At 41.2% G+C, this 23,982-nt stretch overlaps 8 protein-coding genes across 8 annotated transcripts; 5 read left to right on the plus strand and 3 right to left on the minus strand.

Annotated features, from left to right (window-relative positions):
• The first annotated feature begins 134 nt into the window (after nucleotides 1–134).
• Nucleotides 135–1,475, plus strand: LOC128727783 (tubulin beta chain-like). Its single transcript, XM_053821726.1, has one exon. It carries the CDS (start codon nucleotides 135–137, stop codon nucleotides 1,473–1,475), a length of 1,341 nt encoding a protein of 446 aa, XP_053677701.1.
• Nucleotides 1,476–2,926: 1,451 nt separating this feature from the next.
• LOC128727465 (tubulin beta chain-like) lies at nucleotides 2,927–4,267 on the plus strand. The gene has a single exon (XM_053821380.1). The coding sequence runs from the start codon at nucleotides 2,927–2,929 to the stop codon at nucleotides 4,265–4,267; it is 1,341 nt and encodes a 446-aa protein (XP_053677355.1).
• A 748-nt stretch (nucleotides 4,268–5,015) lies between these two features.
• Nucleotides 5,016–6,601, minus strand: LOC128727466 (UDP-galactose transporter senju). Its single transcript, XM_053821382.1, has 4 exons — nucleotides 6,508–6,601; nucleotides 6,328–6,445; nucleotides 6,056–6,242; nucleotides 5,016–5,984 (listed from the first exon to the last, which is right to left on the minus strand). The coding sequence occupies exons 1-4, from the start codon at nucleotides 6,599–6,601 to the stop codon at nucleotides 5,139–5,141; spliced, it is 1,245 nt and encodes a 414-aa protein (XP_053677357.1). The 3' UTR covers nucleotides 5,016–5,138.
• Nucleotides 6,602–8,559: 1,958 nt separating this feature from the next.
• LOC128727464 (phospholipase A-2-activating protein) lies at nucleotides 8,560–11,275 on the plus strand. The gene is made up of 3 exons (XM_053821379.1): nucleotides 8,560–8,696; nucleotides 8,774–10,324; nucleotides 10,466–11,275. The coding sequence occupies exons 1-3, from the start codon at nucleotides 8,560–8,562 to the stop codon at nucleotides 11,196–11,198; spliced, it is 2,421 nt and encodes an 806-aa protein (XP_053677354.1). The 3' UTR covers nucleotides 11,199–11,275.
• Nucleotides 11,276–11,460: 185 nt separating this feature from the next.
• On the minus strand, nucleotides 11,461–12,753 carry LOC128727467 (nucleoporin Nup35). The gene has a single exon (XM_053821383.1). It carries the CDS (start codon nucleotides 12,660–12,662, stop codon nucleotides 11,571–11,573), a length of 1,092 nt encoding a protein of 363 aa, XP_053677358.1. The 5' UTR covers nucleotides 12,663–12,753; the 3' UTR covers nucleotides 11,461–11,570.
• Nucleotides 12,754–13,293: 540 nt separating this feature from the next.
• On the minus strand, nucleotides 13,294–14,787 carry LOC128722971 (26S proteasome non-ATPase regulatory subunit 14). The gene is made up of 3 exons (XM_053816669.1): nucleotides 14,509–14,787; nucleotides 13,847–14,442; nucleotides 13,294–13,789 (listed from the first exon to the last, which is right to left on the minus strand). The coding sequence occupies exons 1-3, from the start codon at nucleotides 14,684–14,686 to the stop codon at nucleotides 13,628–13,630; spliced, it is 936 nt and encodes a 311-aa protein (XP_053672644.1). The 5' UTR covers nucleotides 14,687–14,787; the 3' UTR covers nucleotides 13,294–13,627.
• Nucleotides 14,788–15,284: 497 nt separating this feature from the next.
• On the plus strand, nucleotides 15,285–16,441 carry LOC128723939 (zinc finger protein 415-like). The gene is made up of 3 exons (XM_053817704.1): nucleotides 15,285–15,307; nucleotides 15,361–16,081; nucleotides 16,154–16,441. The coding sequence occupies exons 1-3, from the start codon at nucleotides 15,285–15,287 to the stop codon at nucleotides 16,439–16,441; spliced, it is 1,032 nt and encodes a 343-aa protein (XP_053673679.1).
• A 552-nt stretch (nucleotides 16,442–16,993) lies between these two features.
• Nucleotides 16,994–18,059, plus strand: LOC128725149 (protein seele). The gene has a single exon (XM_053818871.1). It carries the CDS (start codon nucleotides 17,169–17,171, stop codon nucleotides 17,793–17,795), a length of 627 nt encoding a protein of 208 aa, XP_053674846.1. The 5' UTR covers nucleotides 16,994–17,168; the 3' UTR covers nucleotides 17,796–18,059.
• Nucleotides 18,060–23,982: the final 5,923 nt, after the last annotated feature.

The following is a 23,982-nucleotide window of genomic DNA, read 5'->3' on the forward strand; positions in this document are numbered from 1 at the left end:
CTAATTTAGCAAATTTTGATTTGAAGATATTGTTTAGTTTGTTGCTCAAGGTAGTATAAAATTCAACATATTTTAAACTATTTGTATCATTACTATTAATCCGTTTATATTACTTTTGGTCTGTAGCGTATAAAATGCGTGAAATTGTTCATCTCCAAACCGGGCAGTGCGGGAACCAGATCGGTGCAAAGTTTTGGGAGGTAATTTCGAATGAGCATGGCATCGATGCTACCGGGGCGTTTCAAGGAGATTGCGGAGATTTGCAATTGGAACGAATAAACGTCTACTATAATGAAGCTTCCGGTGGAAAATATGTACCACGTGCTGTTCTGGTTGACCTTGAACCCGGAACTATGGATTCCGTTCGTTCAGGGCCATTTGGTCAATTATTTCGTCCTGATAACTTCGCGTTCGGACAGTCAGGTGCCGGAAATAATTGGGCCAAAGGACACTACACCGAAGGTGCAGAGCTAGTCGATTCTGTACTGGACATTGTCCGCAAGGAAGCCGAAGGTTGCGACTGCCTACAAGGGTTTCAGCTTACGCACTCACTGGGAGGCGGGACAGGATCCGGCATGGGCACATTGTTGATTTCAAAGATTCGAGAAGAGTACCCAGATCGCATTATGAACACATTCTCAATTGTTCCTTCTCCCAAAGTATCAGACACCGTAGTGGAACCTTACAACGCCACGCTCAGCGTTCACCAGTTGATAGAAAATACGGATGAAACATATTGCATCGACAACGAAGCATTGTACGATATTTGTTTCAGAACACTGAAGCTAACCACACCAACCTACAGCGATCTGAATCATCTGGTCTCAGCTGCCATGTCAGGAGTAACGACGTGTCTACGCTTTCCTGGTCAACTAAACGCAGATCTTCGTAAGCTAGCGGTGAACATGGTTCCGTTCCCCAGGCTTCATTTTTTTATGACCGGATTCGCGCCTCTCACGTCACGAGGCGCACAGCAGTACCGTGCCCTCACGGTGCCTGAGCTAACGCAACAGATGTTTGATGCGAAAAACATGATGGCCGCTTGCGATCCTCGTCATGGACGCTACCTCACGGTGGCTGCGATCTTTCGCGGTCGCATGTCGATGAAAGAGGTGGACGAGCAGATGATGAACGTGCAGACTAAAAACAGTAGTTACTTCGTCGAATGGATTCCCAACAATGTAAAAACGGCTGTTTGCGATATTCCACCACGAGGACTCAAAATGTCGTCCACCTTTATCGGTAACTCGACGGCCATACAAGAGATTTTCAAGCGTATTGCGGAACAATTTACAGCCATGTTTCGTCGCAAAGCTTTCTTGCATTGGTACACCGGCGAGGGTATGGACGAGATGGAGTTTACTGAGGCGGAAAGTAATATGAACGATTTGGTGTCTGAGTACCAGCAATATCAGGAAGCTACGGCTGATGAAGCAGGTGAAATGGATGAAGAGGAAGAGGGAGGCGAAGATTAGAGAGCAACATAGAAGCATTAAAATTATCAGTAAATGTCATGTTAAGAACGGACAAAAAAATAATGGTAATATTGTTCATAACTAATAGTGGGAAAATGAATAAATATTACACCTCAACTTGATTTACATTTTGTGACAACACCTGGCTGCTTTTAGACACTTTATTCTATTTTAGAAGGTACTTCATATTATGCTATCAATTATTCCAGCAAGTTTTAGCGTTATATTGCTTTCTTCATCAAAGATATTCTTTTGATGATCGGCTAAATTCCGATCTATATCCTGGCGCTCTATGCCGATGCTCCTGATATTGTTTGATAGGTGTTTCCAGTGCTCCAATACCGCTATTGTCTAGATTTTGATAATTTCGGTGCTGTAATTGTTCTCAATCGTACTATTAAAATTCTGTTTAAATTCTGTGTGCAGTCGAAGTCGAAGTTTTCGATGAGAAATTGATATCATATGAACATATCACAAACTTTAAGAACACATGTATCTGGAATACCCTTCAATGTTTCAACCTAAACCATTGTTTAGCGTTGAGGCTACTAGAGTTTCTTTTGTTATAATTAAATGTATATAACAGTGATTATGAAATACATCTTAAAAACTCAGAAATATGTTGAAAAGAATATTTAAAATTATGTATTAAAAATGAAAAAAAATCATTGTTACATAATTACATTTTTCTAAACATAAGAGCAATCGTTGCCAGTTCATTTGCCAATTGAGGATGTTAAGTAGTTTTCCATGTCACGAATTAATATAAGAGAGTTTAGGAATGTGCATTCCAGTAACAAATCGTTATAAAACCTCTTAAATGAAGGTTCATGTTCTGGTAATGGTGTTTAAACAAAATATTGCAGATATGGAAATTAAACATGAGCAAAACGGATATTAAAAGTATAATATTATGGTCCATAGTAAAGTCGTACAAAAACCATAGCCTTTTAAAACATTTATAATCATATGAAAATCGACAATGAATCTAAATTCGATTAGATGAATTGAAAGGTTTTAATAGTAAAAACCTTATTTTGGCCTGCATGTGGTAATAGACTTAAACGCAAACTGTTAAAAGAGCTGCATGAATAATGTTTTAAATTAACATTACAAAACGGAATGTCACTCCTCTCAACTGAACGAAGAAAAAAGAGATACCCGTTACGATTAAAAACCCAATGAGATCAGACTATCAAAGCACACTTTGCAATAAATCATTGTACAAATTGAGGCCCATGGTATTACACAGAAAACTATTAGCGCTCCAAGTAGTCGTTTGCAACAAAGTTCTAGCTTTTCTCAAATAAAACTACGACGAATTAGTAAATTTTAATTTGAAGATATTGTTTAGCTTGTTGCTCAAGGTAGTATAAAATTAAACATATTTTAAACTATTTGTATCATTACTATTAATCCGTTTATATTTCTTTTGGTCTGTAGCGTATAAAATGCGTGAAATTGTTCATCTCCAAACCGGGCAGTGCGGGAACCAGATCGGTGCAAAGTTTTGGGAGGTAATTTCGAATGAGCATGGCATCGATGCTACCGGGGCGTTTCAAGGAGATTGCGGAGATTTGCAGTTGGAACGAATAAACGTCTACTATAATGAAGCTTCCGGTGGAAAATATGTACCACGTGCTGTTCTGGTTGACCTTGAACCCGGAACTATGGATTCCGTTCGTTCAGGGCCATTTGGTCAATTATTTCGTCCTGATAACTTCGCGTTCGGACAGTCAGGTGCCGGAAATAATTGGGCCAAAGGACACTACACCGAAGGTGCAGAGCTAGTCGATTCTGTACTGGACATTGTCCGCAAAGAAGCCGAAGGTTGCGACTGTCTACAAGGGTTTCAGCTCACGCACTCACTGGGAGGCGGGACAGGATCCGGCATGGGCACATTGTTGATTTCAAAGATTCGAGAAGAGTACCCAGATCGCATTATGAACACATTCTCAATTGTTCCTTCTCCCAAAGTATCAGACACCGTAGTGGAACCTTACAACGCCACGCTCAGCGTTCACCAGTTGATAGAAAATACGGATGAAACATATTGCATCGACAACGAAGCATTGTACGATATTTGTTTCAGAACACTGAAGCTAACCACACCAACCTACAGCGATCTGAATCATCTGGTCTCAGCTGCCATGTCAGGAGTAACGACGTGTCTACGCTTTCCTGGTCAACTAAACGCAGATCTTCGTAAGCTAGCGGTGAACATGGTTCCGTTCCCCAGGCTTCATTTTTTTATGACCGGATTCGCGCCACTCACGTCACGAGGCGCACAGCAGTACCGTGCCCTCACGGTGCCTGAGCTAACGCAACAGATGTTTGATGCGAAAAACATGATGGCCGCTTGCGATCCTCGTCATGGACGCTACCTCACGGTGGCTGCGATCTTTCGCGGTCGCATGTCGATGAAAGAGGTGGACGAGCAGATGATGAACGTGCAGACTAAAAACAGTAGTTACTTCGTCGAATGGATTCCCAACAATGTAAAAACGGCTGTTTGCGATATTCCACCACGAGGACTCAAAATGTCGTCCACCTTTATCGGTAACTCGACGGCCATACAAGAGATTTTCAAGCGTATTGCGGAACAATTTACAGCCATGTTTCGTCGAAAAGCTTTCTTGCATTGGTACACCGGCGAGGGTATGGACGAGATGGAGTTTACTGAGGCGGAAAGTAATATGAACGATTTGGTGTCTGAGTACCAGCAATATCAGGAAGCTACGGCTGATGAAGAAGGCGAAATGGATGAAGAGGAAGAGGGGGGCGAAGATTAGAGAACAACATCGGAACATTAAAATTATCAGTTGATATCGGTATCACTTTTGAAAGGCAAATAAAAATGTGAAAGCCATTTATAACATGCGTGGTGCTGACGAAATATATGATCTGTAGAACTGTAGCTTTTAATTTTTTTTGTTACTTGAAAAAGGATAATATTATACGGACACCTCTGCTTACTATTTTACACGACTACCCTTCAGTCAAAAGAAATGTTGTATTTCACCCTTAATTTGATTTTGACTAGGATAAACGATTCTTCATTGAATCACCATTTTTACCACACAGTGAATGGAACAGTTCCGTTTTTTAACAGCATCTACTCTCGTCGGCGTCCTGATCGATGAACATGTGGCCCATGAACACGTGGTTGATCTGTTTGAAAGGGTTTGCTCTGCCCTTCCCCCCTCCCGCCATTCAGGCAGCACGGTTGCGCGAACTGCCCATATCTCTTTTGTAAACAATGTGTCTCCATCCCCTATCTAGTTTGGTAATATCCCGAGCACCCCAAACTTATGGAATGGTTTAAAAAACTGTATGTATGCGATGTGACATGCTGCAGTTCTACACGACGAAAATATTATGGAGTCGAGGTTGAAAAGTAGAACCTTCAAAGAAGATAAGGATCGTCGCCCATCGACATAACCAACGAATATAAAAAAAAACGAAAAGAACGAAAACAGTAAAAAGCTAAACATACAAAAGACGTATTACGGGTACAAAATAAATATATTTTATATCTTGTAGATTATGCTTGTTCTTTTTGTTATCATACATTTCTAGTGTGTATGCACTTTGCTGGGTGTTGCTGTGTAATAAAAAAAGCTGTACAACACAGGAAACAACCGCACATCGGTATTCATGCCATTATACCTCTTGCACTAACGGTGTCGCATCTTCGTTTTCCGTATCACTAGCGTTTGCTCGGGATCGAGCTCCTCCGCTACTTTGGAGCAGTAGCTTACGGTCTTCACTGCTTCGGTTCGATTTGTTCAGTGTACTCTTAGACGCATTTGGCGTGTTGGACAGATTCACGACTGGATTTAGCGAGTATAGATATATTGCATAGGACACAACAAAGATCGCCAGCATAGTGTTGAGATAGATGGGAATGGCAAACAGCAGGTAGCACAGAATAGCTGTGAACATCAGCTCGAGTGCACTTGCAAACGTTTTGAGTATCGAGTTCATGTACTTGAGAAAGAAACTGGTGATGATTCCGATAGCCGCGTTATTTACCATAATAATCAACACTTCGAAGCGTGCGATTTCGCGCAAATTTTCACTCGTGAATGCACCAATCAACTCGCCTTGTAACAGAAGAATTAGCATATTGCACACGATTGAATCCAGGTACATGAAAACGTTTTGCACGTAGATATTTATATCCGAACCCTTCTTCTTTAGCAGATACTCGTTATATACACCGGCGAGGCAAGAGCAGACGGTTTGCACCAATATGAGTAGCGCACTGTAGCTTAGATCGAAACCGGTTATATTTTTACCACGGAACGTTCCATCGGTGTCACCTTCTTTCAAAGCACCTACAGAGTCCGATGGTGCACTCCTCTCGCTACTATCGACGGTGTCTTGCAATGCTGATTGGGATGCAGTAGAAAACACGGAAAAATTCCACTGTTTCAGCATACATCCAACGGTGAGAAGTAACAATGAAAACCATTGCTTACGGCTAAGGTATTTTTTGAATATAATCTAAAATACAACAAGACACATTCGATCGTATTAAGAAATTAGAAATTAACAGATGAAAGAAAAACAACTACCTGAAATAAAACTCCGGTTATAACAACGCGCAATTGTAACAAAAGGTAGTAGGTCGTTGGGTCAAATGTAGAGAGGTTGATAAACGCTAGATTATTGTACAAGCAGTAGAGAAAAGCCGGAACGAAATATAGCAACAGCACATTACTTCCTTCAATCACGCGTGAGATAAGCGAACGGAAGCTGTTCCTGTAAGTTAGGGAAATAAAGCGCCGTGACATCATATTTTATCTCCTATTGTCGGAAATGTATGTGTGCGTATTTTTCAACTAACTCTCTGCAATACAATCCTGCCGATATCACCAGTTTCAAAGCTTCGGTAAGCAGCACCACAAGTACGGTGTTGTAGCTGTACGAATTGTCGGAACGTTGCGAAGCAGTCACCAGAATACCTGTAATAACATACATTTTAAATGATGTGTTAACGAAAAAATATCACATAAATTGCCCTTACCTTGACTGACGAAAAGTGACATGTACGTAAGAAAGATGAAAATACTCTTCCGGCTTGGAAACAGCTCGCTCCAATTGATACGAGCGTTCGTCATTTTGGCGTCGGTTTCGGTTAACTTTTGGTTCCTTAGATAAAAGGTACTAATACGCTGCGAAAATCACGCCTATACTTGATAGTTTAAACGTCTTTACGACCGGTAGGGTGCTCATTCTTAATAACACATGTTACTGAAAATTAGGAGCCTTGATGCTAGATGATGAAAACATCTTATTTGAATATGATTCGAAACTGATTTCTTGTGCATACCTACTTTAATTTGATGTATACTCTTTACACCACAACAGTAATGGGCAATAGTAGGGCATACTAAAATAATACTAATCTACATGGACCCACTCGGGGGTACGGAACGACGTCAACAATATTATCTAGAAATAATCCCAGAGCAACGCAAAGAATGTTCCGCGTTAATGATGGATTCCTCTACCAGTTTTAAGTGTTATGTATTGCAATTCATCGAATATGTGGATTTCTAGTCTGGTACGTGCTGTGTCAAGAGAATGCTGTGCTCGAGTCTTAAATGAGATGAATTTTGTGCAATGATGAAGAAATCAACAACTACTAGAAACAAAAGTCTAAAATATAAAAAATACATTTCCATACGATCATCTCCATTATAATAAGATTTCACTACAAAAACACATAAGAACATAAGCACACAGCACACAAGACACTTACGAATTTGTCTTTATTTTATCACTGCAGTTAGAAGAAAATTTGAATTAAACATTTAATTAAGAAAAACTCCATAACACTTCATCAGCCATACCGACCAAAACAAACGAGTGCAACTATTAACACAACATTTCCAATGTTTGGCTTAGCAACGTCAATTTAGATACGTCAGTCAACTTACGTTTTAGTTGACAAAAAATCGTTGAATAAGAGAATGAATAATATTAGTTTGCAGTAATAAGACTTAACTACGTTCAATTCAAACGTGTTTAGTACATAAATTAATATCTTATTCAAGTCTGCTGTATTCCTTGACTTCTTTTTAGATGTTTCCTAACCATAACCCATGTTGACCAGAATACTTGCTCTGTTGCTATAGTTACTATTAAACCCTCCAGATCGGCTAGTATCCTGTTGAAGACTAATTGAGTGCCTAATTTATTTTATTAGCAAGACACACCGCCCAAAAAAGATAAGAACGATAAAGCAATAAAAATGAACATTGAACAGACGATGTTCGAACTTACCTGCAACGTTATCGTAGCGAAGAGGAAGTAGTATTTGCACTGCGTATCTACCCTGTGTGGATCAAATTTAGGGAATACGAAAAAAATTGTTGGTTCGGTTATTGTCACCTTAAAAACGAATTGAGTAACGCAAAAATTGCCTTTGTTGTTTAGAAATATCGAATAAAAGGTTATAAAACAAACGGTAGGTAATGTTTGGGTTTTGAATCGTATCACACAATTCGGGCTACGTGATTCCACGCATTTGTAAATACACAGTTTTTTATGTACACTCGTATTCTTTTTCAACAAAAATGCAACGTAATTACCGTTTTTTAAACTAAACTTCGTACAATGATTGATTAATCCTAAAAAGGATTGAGATGTTTTAAACTGCACTTGGCGTAATCTTTTTTCTTGTCCAACAGAGAAAAGGATATAATAAAAGTAAGTTTTTCATTTAAATTTGATATTAAGTTAAGGAATACCATTAATAAAGTAAATATAATACAAATAGTGCAGCATTTCTTTTATAATACAAAACTGAAGTTCGAATTTGAAAATGACAGATGTTTAGTTTGACGTTCAGCCTTTGGTTTGAATGAGTATTGTGTATCTCGCTTTCGCATGACTCAGTACTGTATACTTTTCGTTTCTTTCTCACTCTATCGGCTAAGTCGTGAGTTGGTGATTTTATACTCGGTTTAAGGAATAATAGCTGCAGAAAAACAATAACCAAATAATCAACTTCCATTGACCATTCGTTAAAAGTCTTGGATTTCCAACAAACTTAAAGTTCTGCATAGGCATCATGGTTAAAATAGAAGACTTTAAACTATCCTGCGAACTTATTGGACATAAACTGGACGTCCGGGCCGTAGCTGAAGGAAAGGATTTTTTGGTGTCAGGCTCGCGAGATAAAACCACTAAGGTTTGGAGATCCTTCGGGTATGTCCTGTGATCTAAGACTTTATATTGTCATAGAAGTCAAATAGTGAACTTACTTGTCGTTGTTCGTTTAACAGAAAAGACTACGAGTTATCGGAAACGTTGCAAAAACACACCAACTACGTTGGAGCTGTACTAGTGGTGGAATCAAATGGATGGGTTTGTACTGGAAGTAACGATGCAACGATATGCATTTACCAATATCCAGGTAGCACCGAGCCGATCGGAGTGCTAAAGGGCCATACGTCTACAGTTTGTGCGTTGGCCGCGGGCCATAACGCGACAACTATCATCTCTGGAAGCTGGGACAAGACGGCCAAAATATGGACAAACGCACCCGGATCGATGACGAATCTAACGCTCGTGGGACACGAGGCGGCCGTGTGGGCCGTGGCTTGCCTGCCGAATGGGAGATACATTTCCGGTTCGGCAGATAAGAACATCTTCGTGTGGAACGAAAAGGGCGAAAAGCTGGTCGTGCTGAAGGGTCACAAGGATTGTGTTCGTGGTTTGTGCCCAATACCAAAAGGCGGCTTTTTAAGCTGCTCAAACGATGCCACCATACGCTACTGGAACGATACTTACGAGTGCGTGAAGGAGTTTCACGGCCACAGCAATTACATCTACAGCTTGTCCCGGTCAGATGCGTGGGGTGAGGATGTCTTCGTTAGTGGAGCTGAAGACAGCACCATACGCATGTGGCACCTCCAGGATGGGGCACTAGGCGATGCACTCCAAATGCCGGCTCAGTCCGTTTGGGCGGTGGCGGCACTCCGAAATGGTGACATCGTCAGTGGTACGAGTGATTCCATCGTGCGTGTGTTCACTGCGAACGCCGAACGGACTGCCTCGGAGGAAATGTTGGCTGCGTTTCGCGTGGCAGTTCAGGTTCGACAGGCGGAATCGGCGAAACAGCTCGGCGGGGTGAACGTAAACGATCTGCCCGGTCCCGAATCACTACTATCCGAGGGCCGCGAAGGTCAGACGCGCATTGTGCGACACCCCAACGGGAAGATTCTGTGCTACCAGTGGACCAATGGAAAATGGGAATGCGTCGGTGATGTGATGGGTGCCAGCGATGGCGATACGGGAAAGCAGTTGTACGAGGGGCGCGAGTACGATTACGTGTTCTCCGTGAATCTGTCCGACGATGCGCCGAACCTGAAGCTACCCTACAATCGGGGCGAGGATCCCTGGTTCGTAGCCCAGCGGTTCATCCACAAACACAACTTACCACAGGCCTACCTCGATCAGGTGGCCAATTTCATAGTAAAAAATTCAGATAATGCGCCCGTAGCGAGTGCAACTGGTAATAGTTATTATGACCCGTTCACGGGAGGATCGCGCTACGTGCCCGGTGCATCGGGCGGAGGACAGTTTCAGGCAACATCAGCCAATACGGATCCATTTACGGGTGGGTCTAGCTATACCACGCAAACACCAAACGTGAGCTTGGCTTCTAACGCGGCTAAAGCCACAAATGGGAGTAGTAATATGGATCCATTTACCGGCGGGTCTAGCTACACGACCGGTTCAAGTGAAGTTAAGAAAAGCAATACTCATTTTCCGCATCGACATTACATCTTGCTTGAAAATGCGGACCTTTCGAAAGTGCTGCTTAAGTTAAAGTAAGTAAAGGCACCGTAAGGGTTTCAACGAGTAGCACCACGAGGCAGAATGGGCTAGGTTAGAGCTTATTTTGAGCTGCCCGTAACGTTAAACCACATTCGAAAAGTACATAATTTTACATGAGTGGCTTTCTTTTACAGAGAGCTGAATGGATCCATCGAGGAACAGAGCCTTCGAGTGTCGGACGAAACGCTTAGTGACATCGTGCAGTACTCAGGAGAAGTAATGACCTGTCGTGAACAGAACTCGGTCTGCTTGACGGCGCTCAAGTTTCTTTACACCACCTGGCCGACGGAAAAGCTCTTTCCGGTCATGGATATTACGCGATTGGTCGTGCGTGAACCGAACGCTTGCCACGAGCTGTTCAGCGATGCAGCCTTCATGAATACCTTTTTGCAACACACGAATCATCTGCCGGCGAACCAGCTGATGTCCGCTCGGTGCTTCACAAATATGCTCGCCCACCAGCCTGGTCGCAACGTGGTGGTCGACAATATTCGCGCCATTGCCGAACGGTTCGCCTCAGTGCGGGCGGGGTGCAGCGCGAATCTGCAGATTGCTCTTGCTAGCTTTTACCTGAACCTAACGATGACGCAACTGGAAAAGTTGTCGTCAGTGGAATTCTGCAAAGTGCTGGCCGTTACGACCAGCGAATTGGTCAGTTGGTTGACGGACAATGAAGCAACGTACCGGAGCTACCAGGCACTGGGCAATCTGTTGAGCATTCCTGGGCCGGGGATGAGCACAATCACCGACACGCTGAAGGCGAATAGTGCCCTGACGGATAAGATACTGTACAGCATCAGCAACGAGTTGCCTAACTTTGCGAAACTGAACGACGCTGCCAGCTACCTGTATGAACTGCTGGTTTAGGAACGGTACTAGAGCTTACCATCGAAGGATTGCGGAAGAACCTTACCATTTGTTTCCATTCGCCGTGCGATGTGGAACGTAGTTTGAAGCGAATAAATTTGTGGCGTTCTATACACGCATCTTTGTATTCCATGCTAACGATAAACACGAATACTCATAGTAAACCATCGATCATACCATCCACATTTTTACCGTTACACTTTTATTAAGGAAAAGTTGACATTGATACAATTTACGTTACCGCTTACTTTCTATTTGCCTCTACCCTTTCTGTCGAGTGCTGTTTCTCTTTTTGCAACCAACGTTCGTTTTGACTGGGGGAACCGTGGGGGAGGAGATTAAAATGCTGCATCCATGAAGATTGCCGTCTGCTCACCATCCGAAAAAGAGGTCCATGGCTTTGTTAACGATGCCATTGTTGCGCTTCTGAACCGCCGGCGTCGGAATGACCGCCTGCGGGTCCTGCATTGTCGTGTACGACATATTCATCAGCGAGCGTACTCGCCAAAGCGGTTTCTCCGGTGACGATGCAGTTTGCGGGTCGTCGCATTCGTTTTCCTTTCCTAAAACGGCCGGATCGTTGCAGTACTGCACGCCAATCATCAAGCCCTGGCTGATAATTCGCCCGTTGTAGTTGAGCGCACGATCGCACTCGAGACGCGAGCTATAGCACAAATGCACCCAATTACCGCCCTGTGGCGCCGAAAGCTTATCCACGATCGTTCCGATGCCTATGAAGTGCGACAGGATCTTAGAGGCGGCGTTCTGTGGGAACCCAAACACCGTGATCCAGTTGGAAGACCGTGCCATCTGCTGCTGTTGGGGGCCGAAAGCTGGTGGTGTTGGTGACGAGGAAACGCTGGTGTTCCGGTCCATCGGTATCGGTGACATCACGCGTGACATGTTGAAACCGCTCTGGTTTGGAAAGGTTTCGTTGAATGCCGGATTAGTGCCCCCCGCTGACTCTGCGGCACCACCGGTGGAACCAGGTTGTCCTCGCGTCGGCGTTTGCAGCATTTGTTTCTCTTTCCGCCAGGAATCGAACAGTCCTTGCGTTGGCGGTCCCGTGATGCTAGCGTTTGCATCGAACGATTCGTTCCGGTACTGGTTGGGCAAATTCGGTACTTGAGCGGTCGAGTTCTGTAGAAATCTTTGAGCATGCGGATGATGGTGAGCATGGGGTGAGTGGGGCATCACAAACGATGACGATAACTGTTGGTGATGGTGGTGGTGCTGCTGCTGATGAAGCATCGTTGGTGGAGATCTCAGGCCATCCGAGGGCGAGCCCACTAATCCGTGCGGGTAGGCCAAAGATGCGCGGCCTCTCGTTGGTGAAAGCGTATTAGGCCGCGGAGTAGATGGTGGGTCACCCATTAGAAACGACGGTAAAAAACCGGTTGTTCCTACACCGGCCGTTCCGGAATGTGATCCTCCGCTTGGACTGCCTAGCGTCATCGGTTCCATTGCGTGTGGTGACGATAGAAAAGCTTTTTACCCACAACACTTATTACCCACAACGAAACACGCCACCAAACGCCGATTACTTGTGCTTGTTGTTATTTGAACCCGTTTTTCCGCTGTTGATAGCAGCAAAATATCGTTGGTTTTAATTTACCCGCACTAGTTTTGACAGTTTATGGTGCAACTGAGAAAATGCGGCTTGAAATCAGGTCAGCTCATGGTCGTATCGTTTGTTAGTGTAGTTTGAAACATATACATCACTTATCCGTTGTTTAATCAAGATGTTACGGAAAATTTTGCATATGAAACTAAAAAATGCAATTGAATAAATGGTACAACCATTTACAAACCCGATGGAATTTCAGATGCATGCGATAATGTCGAAAATATAGTTTTTCATGGTCTAACCTGCTTAACATGAATTCGAATTGGAACTATGCTGCCAATGCAAATATTGCCGACTCATGAAACCAATCAGCAATATTTTAAAAATGTTCTTAATTTAAAATTAAAAACACATATATTTACATACTGGATTTTTCTAGATGTACGCTATAAATTTTATTTGCTTTAGATTTGTTCCAGTTGATAACATCATCTTATGAAAAGCATTTATGTTTCGACACTTCAAGGATTAATAGTCAGCGGTTACATACCGTTGAATGGATTTTCTTTTAAATCCATCTGCCACATCTCCTGGAATTGAAAGTGATAAAACAATTCCCCAGACAAAAGGGGATACTGTCATCATGCAAGAGAGCAACAAAATGCCAGTAAATTATGACAATTTTCCATCCGAAGTACTGATTTCTTTTTTGTAACACAAATATGACAAAGGAAAGTTGTTGCATCGGCTTTCCTCCCAAGATCTCAACACATCGCCCAAGGAGGAGGCAGATTTTGAGTTGAAGGATTCTTATTCTGATTGAGAAACTCACGAATGAAAGGACTCCCGTCTGCCAGGTGGATTACTTAAATACAATCGTATCGAGCATAGCACCCAGGCACTGAACGATGTTGTTCGACATGAGTGTGTCGACTTTTTCTTCCAGATGTCGTTTCGGATCCTGTTTGCCGACGTTCTTTATAGCCAGCTGTTCTGGGGTCATTTTTTCTTCATCTTCCAAAGCCTGGCAAAAACAAATTAAATTAAGTCTCCACGTAACACGTAACTCGGCTGGTCTTACCTTATTGTAGTTCTTTGCTAGCTCCAACATTTCACTGATCGTGCTCTCATTTATGCTGCAGTGCTCTTCGTAGTTGGCCAGTGTCAATCCGTCCATCCATGACTTTTTGTGCAGGTTTAGAAGCATCTTTTGCTCCAACTCGTTTTTGCGATAGTTAATACTAATCGAGTAATAGTTCCGGTTAAGACCATGGATCAGCGCTTGAACGGATGGTTTCTGCAAATGACCCAAATTGGACGTCGTTTGCCGTGGTTCCTGGCAGAGCACTAGCGTGTTGTGGTTAATCAGTCGGAACGCGTCGATTACGACCTTTCCTTTAACCGACTGAATAGGGTCGACAACTACGGCAACGGCTCGCTCGGACAGCGCTTCAAAGGATTGCTGAGTGTTGATATCCACGCCCGACAACCAACATCCGAATCCGGGATGCGAATGGTACCATCCGACGACCATTTCCGGTCGACCAGTTTGCTTCAGCATGTCCAACATTTTAGCCTGAAACACAGGGTCTACGGCTTCGACGGACACTCCCGTACCGGTTTGTGGCATGGCGAACACGTCTATCACCTGCACGGTGTAGTCATCGACAAACTCTCCTACGGTTGAATAGTTTCAGTTAGTGTTCTGAATACTTCTCAGTACGTGATCGTGTAAATACGTACCTAGCATCAGACCCATAACTTCCATCGGAACACCAGCGCGGCCGTGTTTAAGCATTTTCAACAGTGCCAATGAAGAAATGTAGACCTGCTCCGCCGTGTCCACAACCGGTGCATCCGATGGTGGCGGTGCTTGGCTCATTCCGGGCATTCCGCCACCAAGCCGTAACAAACGATCCATGTTATGATGCTACAAGCGGTGTACTGGAAGATTTTCGATGGACACTTTTTTGACTGTGGCAAAAGGTGATGCACTTCTCGGAGAGGAATGTTTCTAACGCGTTTCCCACGAGATTGTTTGTCTTAATAGCGAAACCAAAATTTGCTTACGGTACAAAAGGAACTGCAATGACTTTCCGTTTTGCTGAGGCATCAACAGATGCGCCAGGTCAGATCGCCTCAATTTTTGACATGTAGCCACATGTAAGCAGAAGTGTAATCGTGACATTCATTGCTACGTTTAAATAGTTTTTGTTGAATATAAAAAGCATAGAATCAGCTTTATGGTTATTCTTAATAATTTCGGGGGCTTATAAATTCGGTGCAGTAGATTTATATTGATATTGATTGTACTTTTTCGTGTTAGTTTTAAGTCTCATAGAAATTAAGTCTGGAGACATTCCTTAGAACCAACCTGGTGTTAAAGATCATCGAGAAATGCCAGGGATACCCTGATGTCAACATGTCCTTAACATAAACAAAACAAAATCAAAACTAACCAACTCAATGCAATTTAAGCTTTTCGGTTACTACCTTTAATACTTGTTGCACTGATGAAAATGTCTCATTTAACTTATTCTAGGTAAGCAAGGCGTTTATTGACCATAAATGTAGCTCACATTAATGCTTTTTCAGTCAATTTGAGGCGATCGTACCTGCTTGCAAAATTTGCCAAGAAAATCACGAAACAATGGGATCCATCATATGCGCTGAAACTGATGTTGAGCTGCTGGATAAAATTTACAAAAGTACCAATGTTCGTGTTCTGCCACGTAAAGGAATTATTACTCCAGTGTGTGAATATTGCCAATCGCGAATCGATGGGTTTGATATTTTCCAGTCGTATGAGAGAGAATATTTTATAGACGATGTGGGCAATAGTCAGGCTGTTGCAGGTGATCCTCTAGCTGATTGTATCATTCGTGAAAATACACATAATGAACTTCAAAGCAAGGATATGAATAACACAGCAAATAACAAAACCCAAGAGGTATCACTCGTAAAAGTTGGTACATTAGATGATGATTGTCATATAGCTACATCTGATTCATCGGTTGATGAAGATGTGAACGAAGGAAATCATGAACTACAAAGAAAATTGTCTATTAGTAGAACATGTAAGGTAATCAAACAATCAATTGCATGCACTATTTGCGGCAAGCAGGTTAAATCGATATCCGAGCACATGGAGATTCACAATGTCGTCAAAAGGTACAAATGCACGCTTTGTGATAGGTCCTTCGCCCAAAGCAATAATCTGCGGTACCACATGCAAAAGCACAAGGGTGAGAAGCCGTTTCAATGCCATGAGTGTGATAGAAACTTTTTGACTAACTCCCATTTAACATCGCACCTGGTAAGTCAACTGATGGCCTGCGGGAAAAAAACGAAACGCTAAAAATGCCTTTACCTTTTGTTCGTTTTGCAGAAATTCCATTACAATGAAAAATCATTTCAGTGTAAAATTTGCTTGAAACGTTTTAATCATGCGGGAAATTTAAAGAAACACATCCGTGTGCATTCCGGCGAGAAGCCATTCAAATGCGAAATTTGCGGTCATGCCTTCAATAACATTTCCAATAAAAAATTGCACGAACAACGACATCGTGGCGAGCGTGACTATGCATGCGTGGTATGCTTTAAAAGATTCTACAACTCTCATCACCTAAAACGCCATCAATTAGTCCATAATGTTATACATGACGCAAATAAATGATGTATTGTACAAAATTATGCATTATTATGTTTAGAATCGCGGTCTGCGGTGATGAGCTTTATAATTTGAGCGCCACGTTTTGCATTCTGCATGTTTTTGAAACTTCCTTTTGATAAACTATTGGCAATGGGTTAGCATCAATTAAATGACGGTTGTCGTTATTGGTGACAACGAATCAACATTCTTGTTAAAGAATATACATTAAAACATGGTTTTACGTTTATAAAATTGTGTGCATTACGTTTGCGTGAGAAACGAGTTTACTAAGTTTAATATATAGTACTAAGTATTATCTCTTAAATGATGTTTTTAGAGAACCGTTTGAATTTTAATATTATTTCATATATTATACCGTTTATTATCCCATGTGTAGCACCCAACAGAGCATTGGAAAATTTCTTTAAAAAATGTCTGCGGGCAAATTCGATTTGAAAATGTCTATGGCTAACCTTTTCAGCAACCGCGCTGTTGATTGACATAACATAGCAGTAGGTTGTCAACAAATCCAACCAATCAGAGATGAGAAACGTGTTTGTTTTCGAGGAGAACCGATAGCGGCCGAAACAAAACCGGGTTGATATAAACTGCAAGATTAGTTTTCGGAGCGAATGTGCGTGTAGTTCAACCGTAAACTTATCGTTGGTCCGGGGAAATTCGTTCGCCACGAGGTCACCTGCATTCTACGTTCCAGTAAGCTTCTGTCCGGTTTACAACTGAGCCGCACGCAATGGAGGTCCTGCAACGTTGCTATCTGTTCGGTGTGCTGGCGCTGACGATTGCACTAGCGCCTACTTTGACCAGCGGCCAGATGGGCGATATCGCGCGTCCCATCGAAAGCAAGGAGCTGAAATGTCTCGTCTGCAAAGCGTCCATGGCGGAAATGGAGCTCGCTGCCTCTAAGGTGGACCCAAACAAGAAGGTCGAGGTCGGTGACTACAGGCTCGACACGACCGGTGAATCGAAAAAGAAGAAAAAGATTCTCTACGCCAAATCTGAAATGTACCTCACGGAGATGATGGAGACGGTGTGCGATCGGATGGACGACTACGCGAAGGCCCGGTTCAAGAAGACGGGTCGGCCTATCGTGATGAAGATGATGACCGACGAAGGCATGAACCCAGATATGGCTAACGTAAATTTCGTGCAGGAAGGCGATCTCAACAAAACCCTGAAGCATCTCTGCTTGGAGATCGTAGAGAACTACGACGAGGACATCATCCGGATGTTCCAGGAGGAGGTCGTGAAAGACACGGATATTCGGTTGTGCTCGCAGGTGGCCAAATACTGCAAAGAGCAGCCAGTTGACGACGAATACGAATACGAAGAGCACGATGAAGCCCACAGTGAGCTGTAAATGTAAGGGGTTTCTTTTCTTGAACCCAGAAATACGTCCATAAAAACTTGTGATGGAGTTCCGACGGTACTTCCGATTGCTAAGCGATCCGGAACCAGTAAAGTAACGACCTTGTTACTGTCGACATGTTGTTAATCCTTGCATCTTGCAAGGGAATGCAGGGAATTTTTTTGTAGCATTTACAGCGCGTATGAGTACAACAATACGTAAAGAATATAAATAAATAAATATTTGTACGTTTGTGGAATTTGTAACAAAGTCGTTCTTATTGGTCATTTTTTTCTATTAAATAAGAGAACTAGAACGGTGTACTACGTTTTCTTCATTGATACATACCAATGATAAGCAACGTTACTGATAAGCAACATGGGTATGGCTTCTGATGTGCTACTGAATGACGAATAACAAGAAATTGGTGTAAAATTTTCAATTATCGCAGTAGATTGATTACATCACAGTGGTGCTTTCGAGTCCACGTTGTGCTAAGCGGCTGCATGCAACATTGCATATCTAAGCTTGTGTATGCGAGTTGGTCAAAAATCATTTAAACGTATGGTGGGTGGTTAAACAAATCGGTCAGTAGTTTTTACAGGTGAAGAACCTTTACTATTGTTGCTTTGCCAAAATCATCAACCAGTTCGCCAACTATGAGCTCATCATCACAGAGTAGCTTCATTAAAAATCTATAAAGAACTTAGAAAACACAGTCTGCATGAGCATCGTAAAGTCATTGATATATGTTATTACAGCTTGCAGCACCAAGCAATCTATTTTAGCAAGAATCAGGCTGTGGAAAGTGTGCATCGGGATATTCACCAAGCCATTTGAACACATCTAGAAGGAGCTAATACCATGCTGCTCGACCACGTGTTCATCAGCCACGTGTTCTTCGACCACGTGTTCATCGAACACGTTATCGAACCGCCGACGACAGTTTAGTCAGTTCAATGTTTTCCTACATTCTAGAGCTAATATTGATTCTAATCACTATTTGGTAGCGTTGCAGAGCTAATTCAGTCGAGGTATATAATTCACTCCAAGCCTAAGGATTGGAACTCAAATTGAAGACGCTACTTGTCTGGGCACTTAAATTGAAATTTCAAGATGGAAAAGGTGGGATCCGTTGGAGAGCTAAACATGGGAAATATTGCTACGATATCGATCTAAAATGCTGCAAGGCCAATCATTTGCACAGTTCTTTGCAATAGCTAAAATTCAATAAAACGCCAAGGCCAATGCAGGCCGCTCTTCCGCCTCATTACATCAGGCATTCAGAGGCAGTAATATCAAACGATCATGCCGTGACTATCTGAATGATAGAAAGGTATGAGTTGCCAAATGAAATAATTTACAAATCATGACAGGAAAAACTAACTCGAACAAATGAATAGATGCGAATAGAAATAACAAATCTATTAATAGAATGAATAGAAAGTGCATTGCACTTGGCTAAGTGACAAAGACAGTGATGGTAATAACTGTACATTCTCCACACGGATGCGACGCACTGCGAAACAAGTCAATTACCATCCTATGCGTTCGTTAATGTCGCTAAAAAGGACAAGCACTGGGTGTGAAGGGTAGGCAAAAATATAAGAGAAGTAAAACAGCAAAAACTGTTTTTATAGTTCACAGCAAGCACATTACTTGGGACGAAATCGTGTGCGAAATCAATGTTAAATTGGATCCTCACAGTTCACAAAGGAAATTCTTCACCTTAAGTTGAAATCTTAAGATCACTTTTGCGACGATTTTTGATCACTCGAATCTCGATGATCGCGGAACATAAAACTTTATGGTTTGCGTGTTTAGAAAAAATTCAACTATCTTCTCCATTCAAGCCTTTAAATGACCCATCCAGAGATACAATTTAAAAATCTAACTTTTCAGTAACCTTTTTTATTTATAACATCGCACTTTTGCAAAGCACCAATACCAATGAAAATCTGTAGCGCTAACGATCGTTATAAGTGTTGCAAATCGGCTGCAAATTTGGTTATTTCATATATGGCCTTCTTTTTTCGTTGCCTTTTTTCATGCACACACGTGCTTACAGCTGCAAAAATACACACCATTTGTAATGACCAAGAGATAATTTGGTCGGTTTCGTTTCGCCATCGTATCAACGAGCGCTTAGTGGAGATCATAGCCTAGTGAGTGCATAAAAAATGAGTTTCTCAAGCAATCCTTACACGTGACAGAATTCAAAAAACACCCCGAAACAAGATTTAAACAAACGGTTTGCTTTACGTAGCTATCAGTTTGCAAATCAACCAACGAAGATGAGTTCCAGCCGCAGCAATCCAAAACCGAAAAACGATTCAACTGTAGCTTCATCGTCATCAGGGTGGAGGATAGTACCGGTCCTAGCACATTTTCGATCATGTTGTTGGAGAATTCCAACAACTTCATTGATTTCATATTGTTAAACCAGTATAAACTGACCGTTTGTAAACGATTTTTAGCAAAGTTAAGATATGTAAGTGTGGGGAAAGCATTTGTCGACAAACAGTTCAGGTGAATGTGTGTGATTTGGTTGTGGGAAAAGTTCAGATCCGTCAGGTGCTGCAGCTCGGCGAAGATATCTAAGTTGATGGTTTCAATCGGAGACCGATTTAGACGGAAAAACTCCAGCTTTCTCACACGGCCAATGGTATCCGGAACGTTTCTCAGACTGCTTGCATTAATGAACAGATGTTTGAGAATAGTGTTATTGGATGCGAACTCTAACGTGCTGAGAAGCGTGCCTTGTATGAGTAGGATTTTGATGCTTGCATTTGAAGGCACAATCACACGACGAACCGGCGAGCTTCGAACGATGACGGTGCTTTGGAGTGAGAATGCATTTTTAATCAATCCCAGATTCAACGACGATGCGCGAAAGTTCCATAACTTTAGGTGGCGATTGTTACGTGGAATATGTTTTACCAAGTAGGTACCTTCTTCTTGGGGACTCCAGTTTTTGATAGTGCATGTGTATCGATCACACTTAAACTCAAATCCGTCGGTAATAGGGAAAACAAGGAGAATAGGCACCAAACCTAGCGAACCACTAGCGAACAAACAAAAATTTCATTAAATAAGTTTTCCATCGCTCAATGATGCATTTACAAAACATACCGAAGCGAGCGCATAGTAGTAACGTGTAGTATCAGCTATACACGTCCTTTACGGCCAATCTACCACGTTCAAATAGTAACCCAACCCAATGTGTAAATGCTATGATTGATGCTACACTGAATGAGCGTACAATTTATCGGGTGTCTCTTATATATTTTGAGTTTACTCAATTATTTTACCATCATTACCACTAATGTTAGGTTTACGTACGAATACAAATGGATAATTTATCGCACTAAGGGGCAGCCCGGAACAAACCACGGTCATAAATTTGTTTTCTATAACTAAGCAACAATTTACAACAAAACAGGTTCAAACGTGGTTTTGTAACAAAACTAAGCATGCTTTGATGTTTTTTACATCTAGAGAGCGGCATTGTGCAAAGTTTTTCCTTGTTTCAGGTTGATTTTGGATCAACCCCTGTATGTGATCATGTTATTGACAACGATTTTTGCTTTGATTTTGAATCCTAAGCATGTCAAACGTATTATTCTTTTTAAAACACTACAGTAAAATAATAAAGAATGATTTAAAAGTGGTTATTTAAATTTTTCATGTTATATTCTCTTATTTTTTGCCTTTTAATGGTAGTATTGTACTCAATATACAAATTCTAGTAAAGCAAAGTTCTGCATAGGTAATTAGATAATATACTTTGTCAATGTATTGTATCTAGCTCAAAATTAAGGATTGGATGAATGCAGATCCTCTTTACGACAGAAATAGTCGTTGAGCCCATGTCTTGTTACCACGTTTTTACTTGTTTTGTAGCCTTTTCATTGTCACGTTTATGCTAAAGACGGTATATAATAAAAAAAATACAATTGATAAAAAATAGTTTTATTTTTCTAACTTCAATACCTATTTTATTATTCTTTGAAGTAAAAGCTATAGGGAAGAAGAAAACCACCATTGATCAATGTTACCAAGTATTTCATATCAATCATATGAATTTATTCAAAGGTATGACTAATGAAATAAGCAAAACGCAATATTGTTGATTAAACATAAAATTATACATCCATATTAAGAGCAAATATTGTAGTCCAAAAAAATATATTTATATGAAAATTCAAATTTTTATTTTATTTTCATTGAAAAGTATATTAATTTATGTTTCTATAGCATATAATACACCCATTTTACACAAAAACTACTAAATTGTCAGTTGAATTGTGGGTACTGAATCGCTGAAAATTGAGCTTTTTAGCTAGCTTTTTTTATTTTGGAGCTTTGTATCTTCGAAGATATAAATGCTAGAAGTTTTTAATTTCGGAATTTTGTTAGCTAACTATCTGACTTTCGATAGAAAATATCAATTTTTATCGACCACGTGTTCTTCGACCACATGTTCATCGAACACGTTATCGAACCGCCGACGACAGTTCAGCCTGTTGAATGTTAGAACACATCTTAGAACACAACATCGATTCTAATCACGAATTGGTAAAGTTACAAAGATAATTTAGTCGATGTTTAAAGTTAATTTCAGGCCTTGGGATTGGTTTCTTGAACTTAAATTGAAAACGCTACTTATCTGGACACAAGGAGAGCTGAACTCGGCAAGTAATGCTCACCTTTATTCAGTATTTTATGATTTAGAAATGATGATATAACAACGTGTACGTTATTTAGCTCTTAGTTTTAAAGTAGGCACCATGAGGCTTGCAACAGTTGTTCGATATGCAAACAATACGACGGGTTATTGACGTGTTTAATACTGTTCCGATGTAAATTTAGCCCTTCCAACGCCTTCATAGTGTTAAATACGCTCATGTTAATGGCTTCTAAGCAGTTGCCTTCCACGTTAAGCCTTCTCAGATTTGGAAAGCTCTGCACCGGCGAATACGTTAGAACGATGTGTTTAATTTTGTTCCTTAGCAAATGTAAAGCCGTCAAGTGTTGCAGCATGCACTGAAGAGGCTAAGGTTGACCAAGGTTGCCAAGAACGTTTCTGTTATCTTGACCGTTCTGAGTTCGCTCAGATGGCTTATAGTATCTGGAACACTTACTAATCTGCTTTTGCAAATGATTAATGTCCTAAGATGCGTATTATTCATGCCGAATGATATTGCTCTGAGCTGTGTTTAAGCTGTGTTAAATTTAATGTATTGACAGTTTTTGGTACGTGGCTCATAACAAAAGTACCCTCTGCACTGAGATTCCAGTTGCGAATGGTACATATTGCGCGGTGACACTTAAATCGAAACCTTAAGGCTGCGGACACCAATTGAAGAAACAACAAAAAACCATTGTTAAAAGGTGAAAAAAAATGCGTTAGATTTTTTTTTGGTTTTCTAATCTCCACACACTGGTGTTACAGCACAAACCAAATTATTCTCATAGTTCTAATGTTTAAAGGTTCAATGGTACACTTCTGGCTAGTTGTTCTATGTATAAGAGCTAAATGTAATATGTAGTGAGGTAAATCAATCACTAAACCAAACCGCTATTTTCAGACCTTTTTATACCGATGCGTAATTTGATAAAAAAGCGAGTAAATGTGATGTATGGTAATTGGATTATTACCGTAATTTGTTTTGTATTTTACATTTTCGAATAATTTTTATACTGAATCTGTGAAGTTGAGCGATGGCTTTAACGCTTCATTATTCCATTACCCTTTGCTGCACGTTGAACGCTTCCAAGCCTCGTGATGAGAAGTTTGCTGGCAGTTTTCGTTATGGTTGGGCATAAGTTCAGCATCCGGCTCGTAGGATTTACACAAATCAATAGACACAATTCTTCTAAATAGTTATTATCTAGAAAAGGTTCACATCGACTGATCCTGTCATGCCTTATAGGCATGCTCGCGATGAGAAAGCCCTGCCAAATGAACGGTTAGCTTTCGTCATACCGATAATAGAGATTATTTATAGCTATTCTCATGATAACGTATTGGTCCGTGGATCCATCTTATAAAGTATTTAAATTTTTACTTGGTTGGTTATTATGAAGACTAATTATGAATTAGTTACGACTTGTTATGAATACTAGAACTCAAGTTTCAGGTGAAGCAGGCTAGATATTAATTTTGGGCACCAAAATGAAATAATGCACAAATAAT

The sequence above is a fragment of the Anopheles nili genome, chromosome 3, assembly GCF_943737925.1.
Source record: "Anopheles nili chromosome 3, idAnoNiliSN_F5_01, whole genome shotgun sequence".
NCBI classification, from domain to species: Eukaryota; Metazoa; Arthropoda; class Insecta; order Diptera; family Culicidae; genus Anopheles; species Anopheles nili.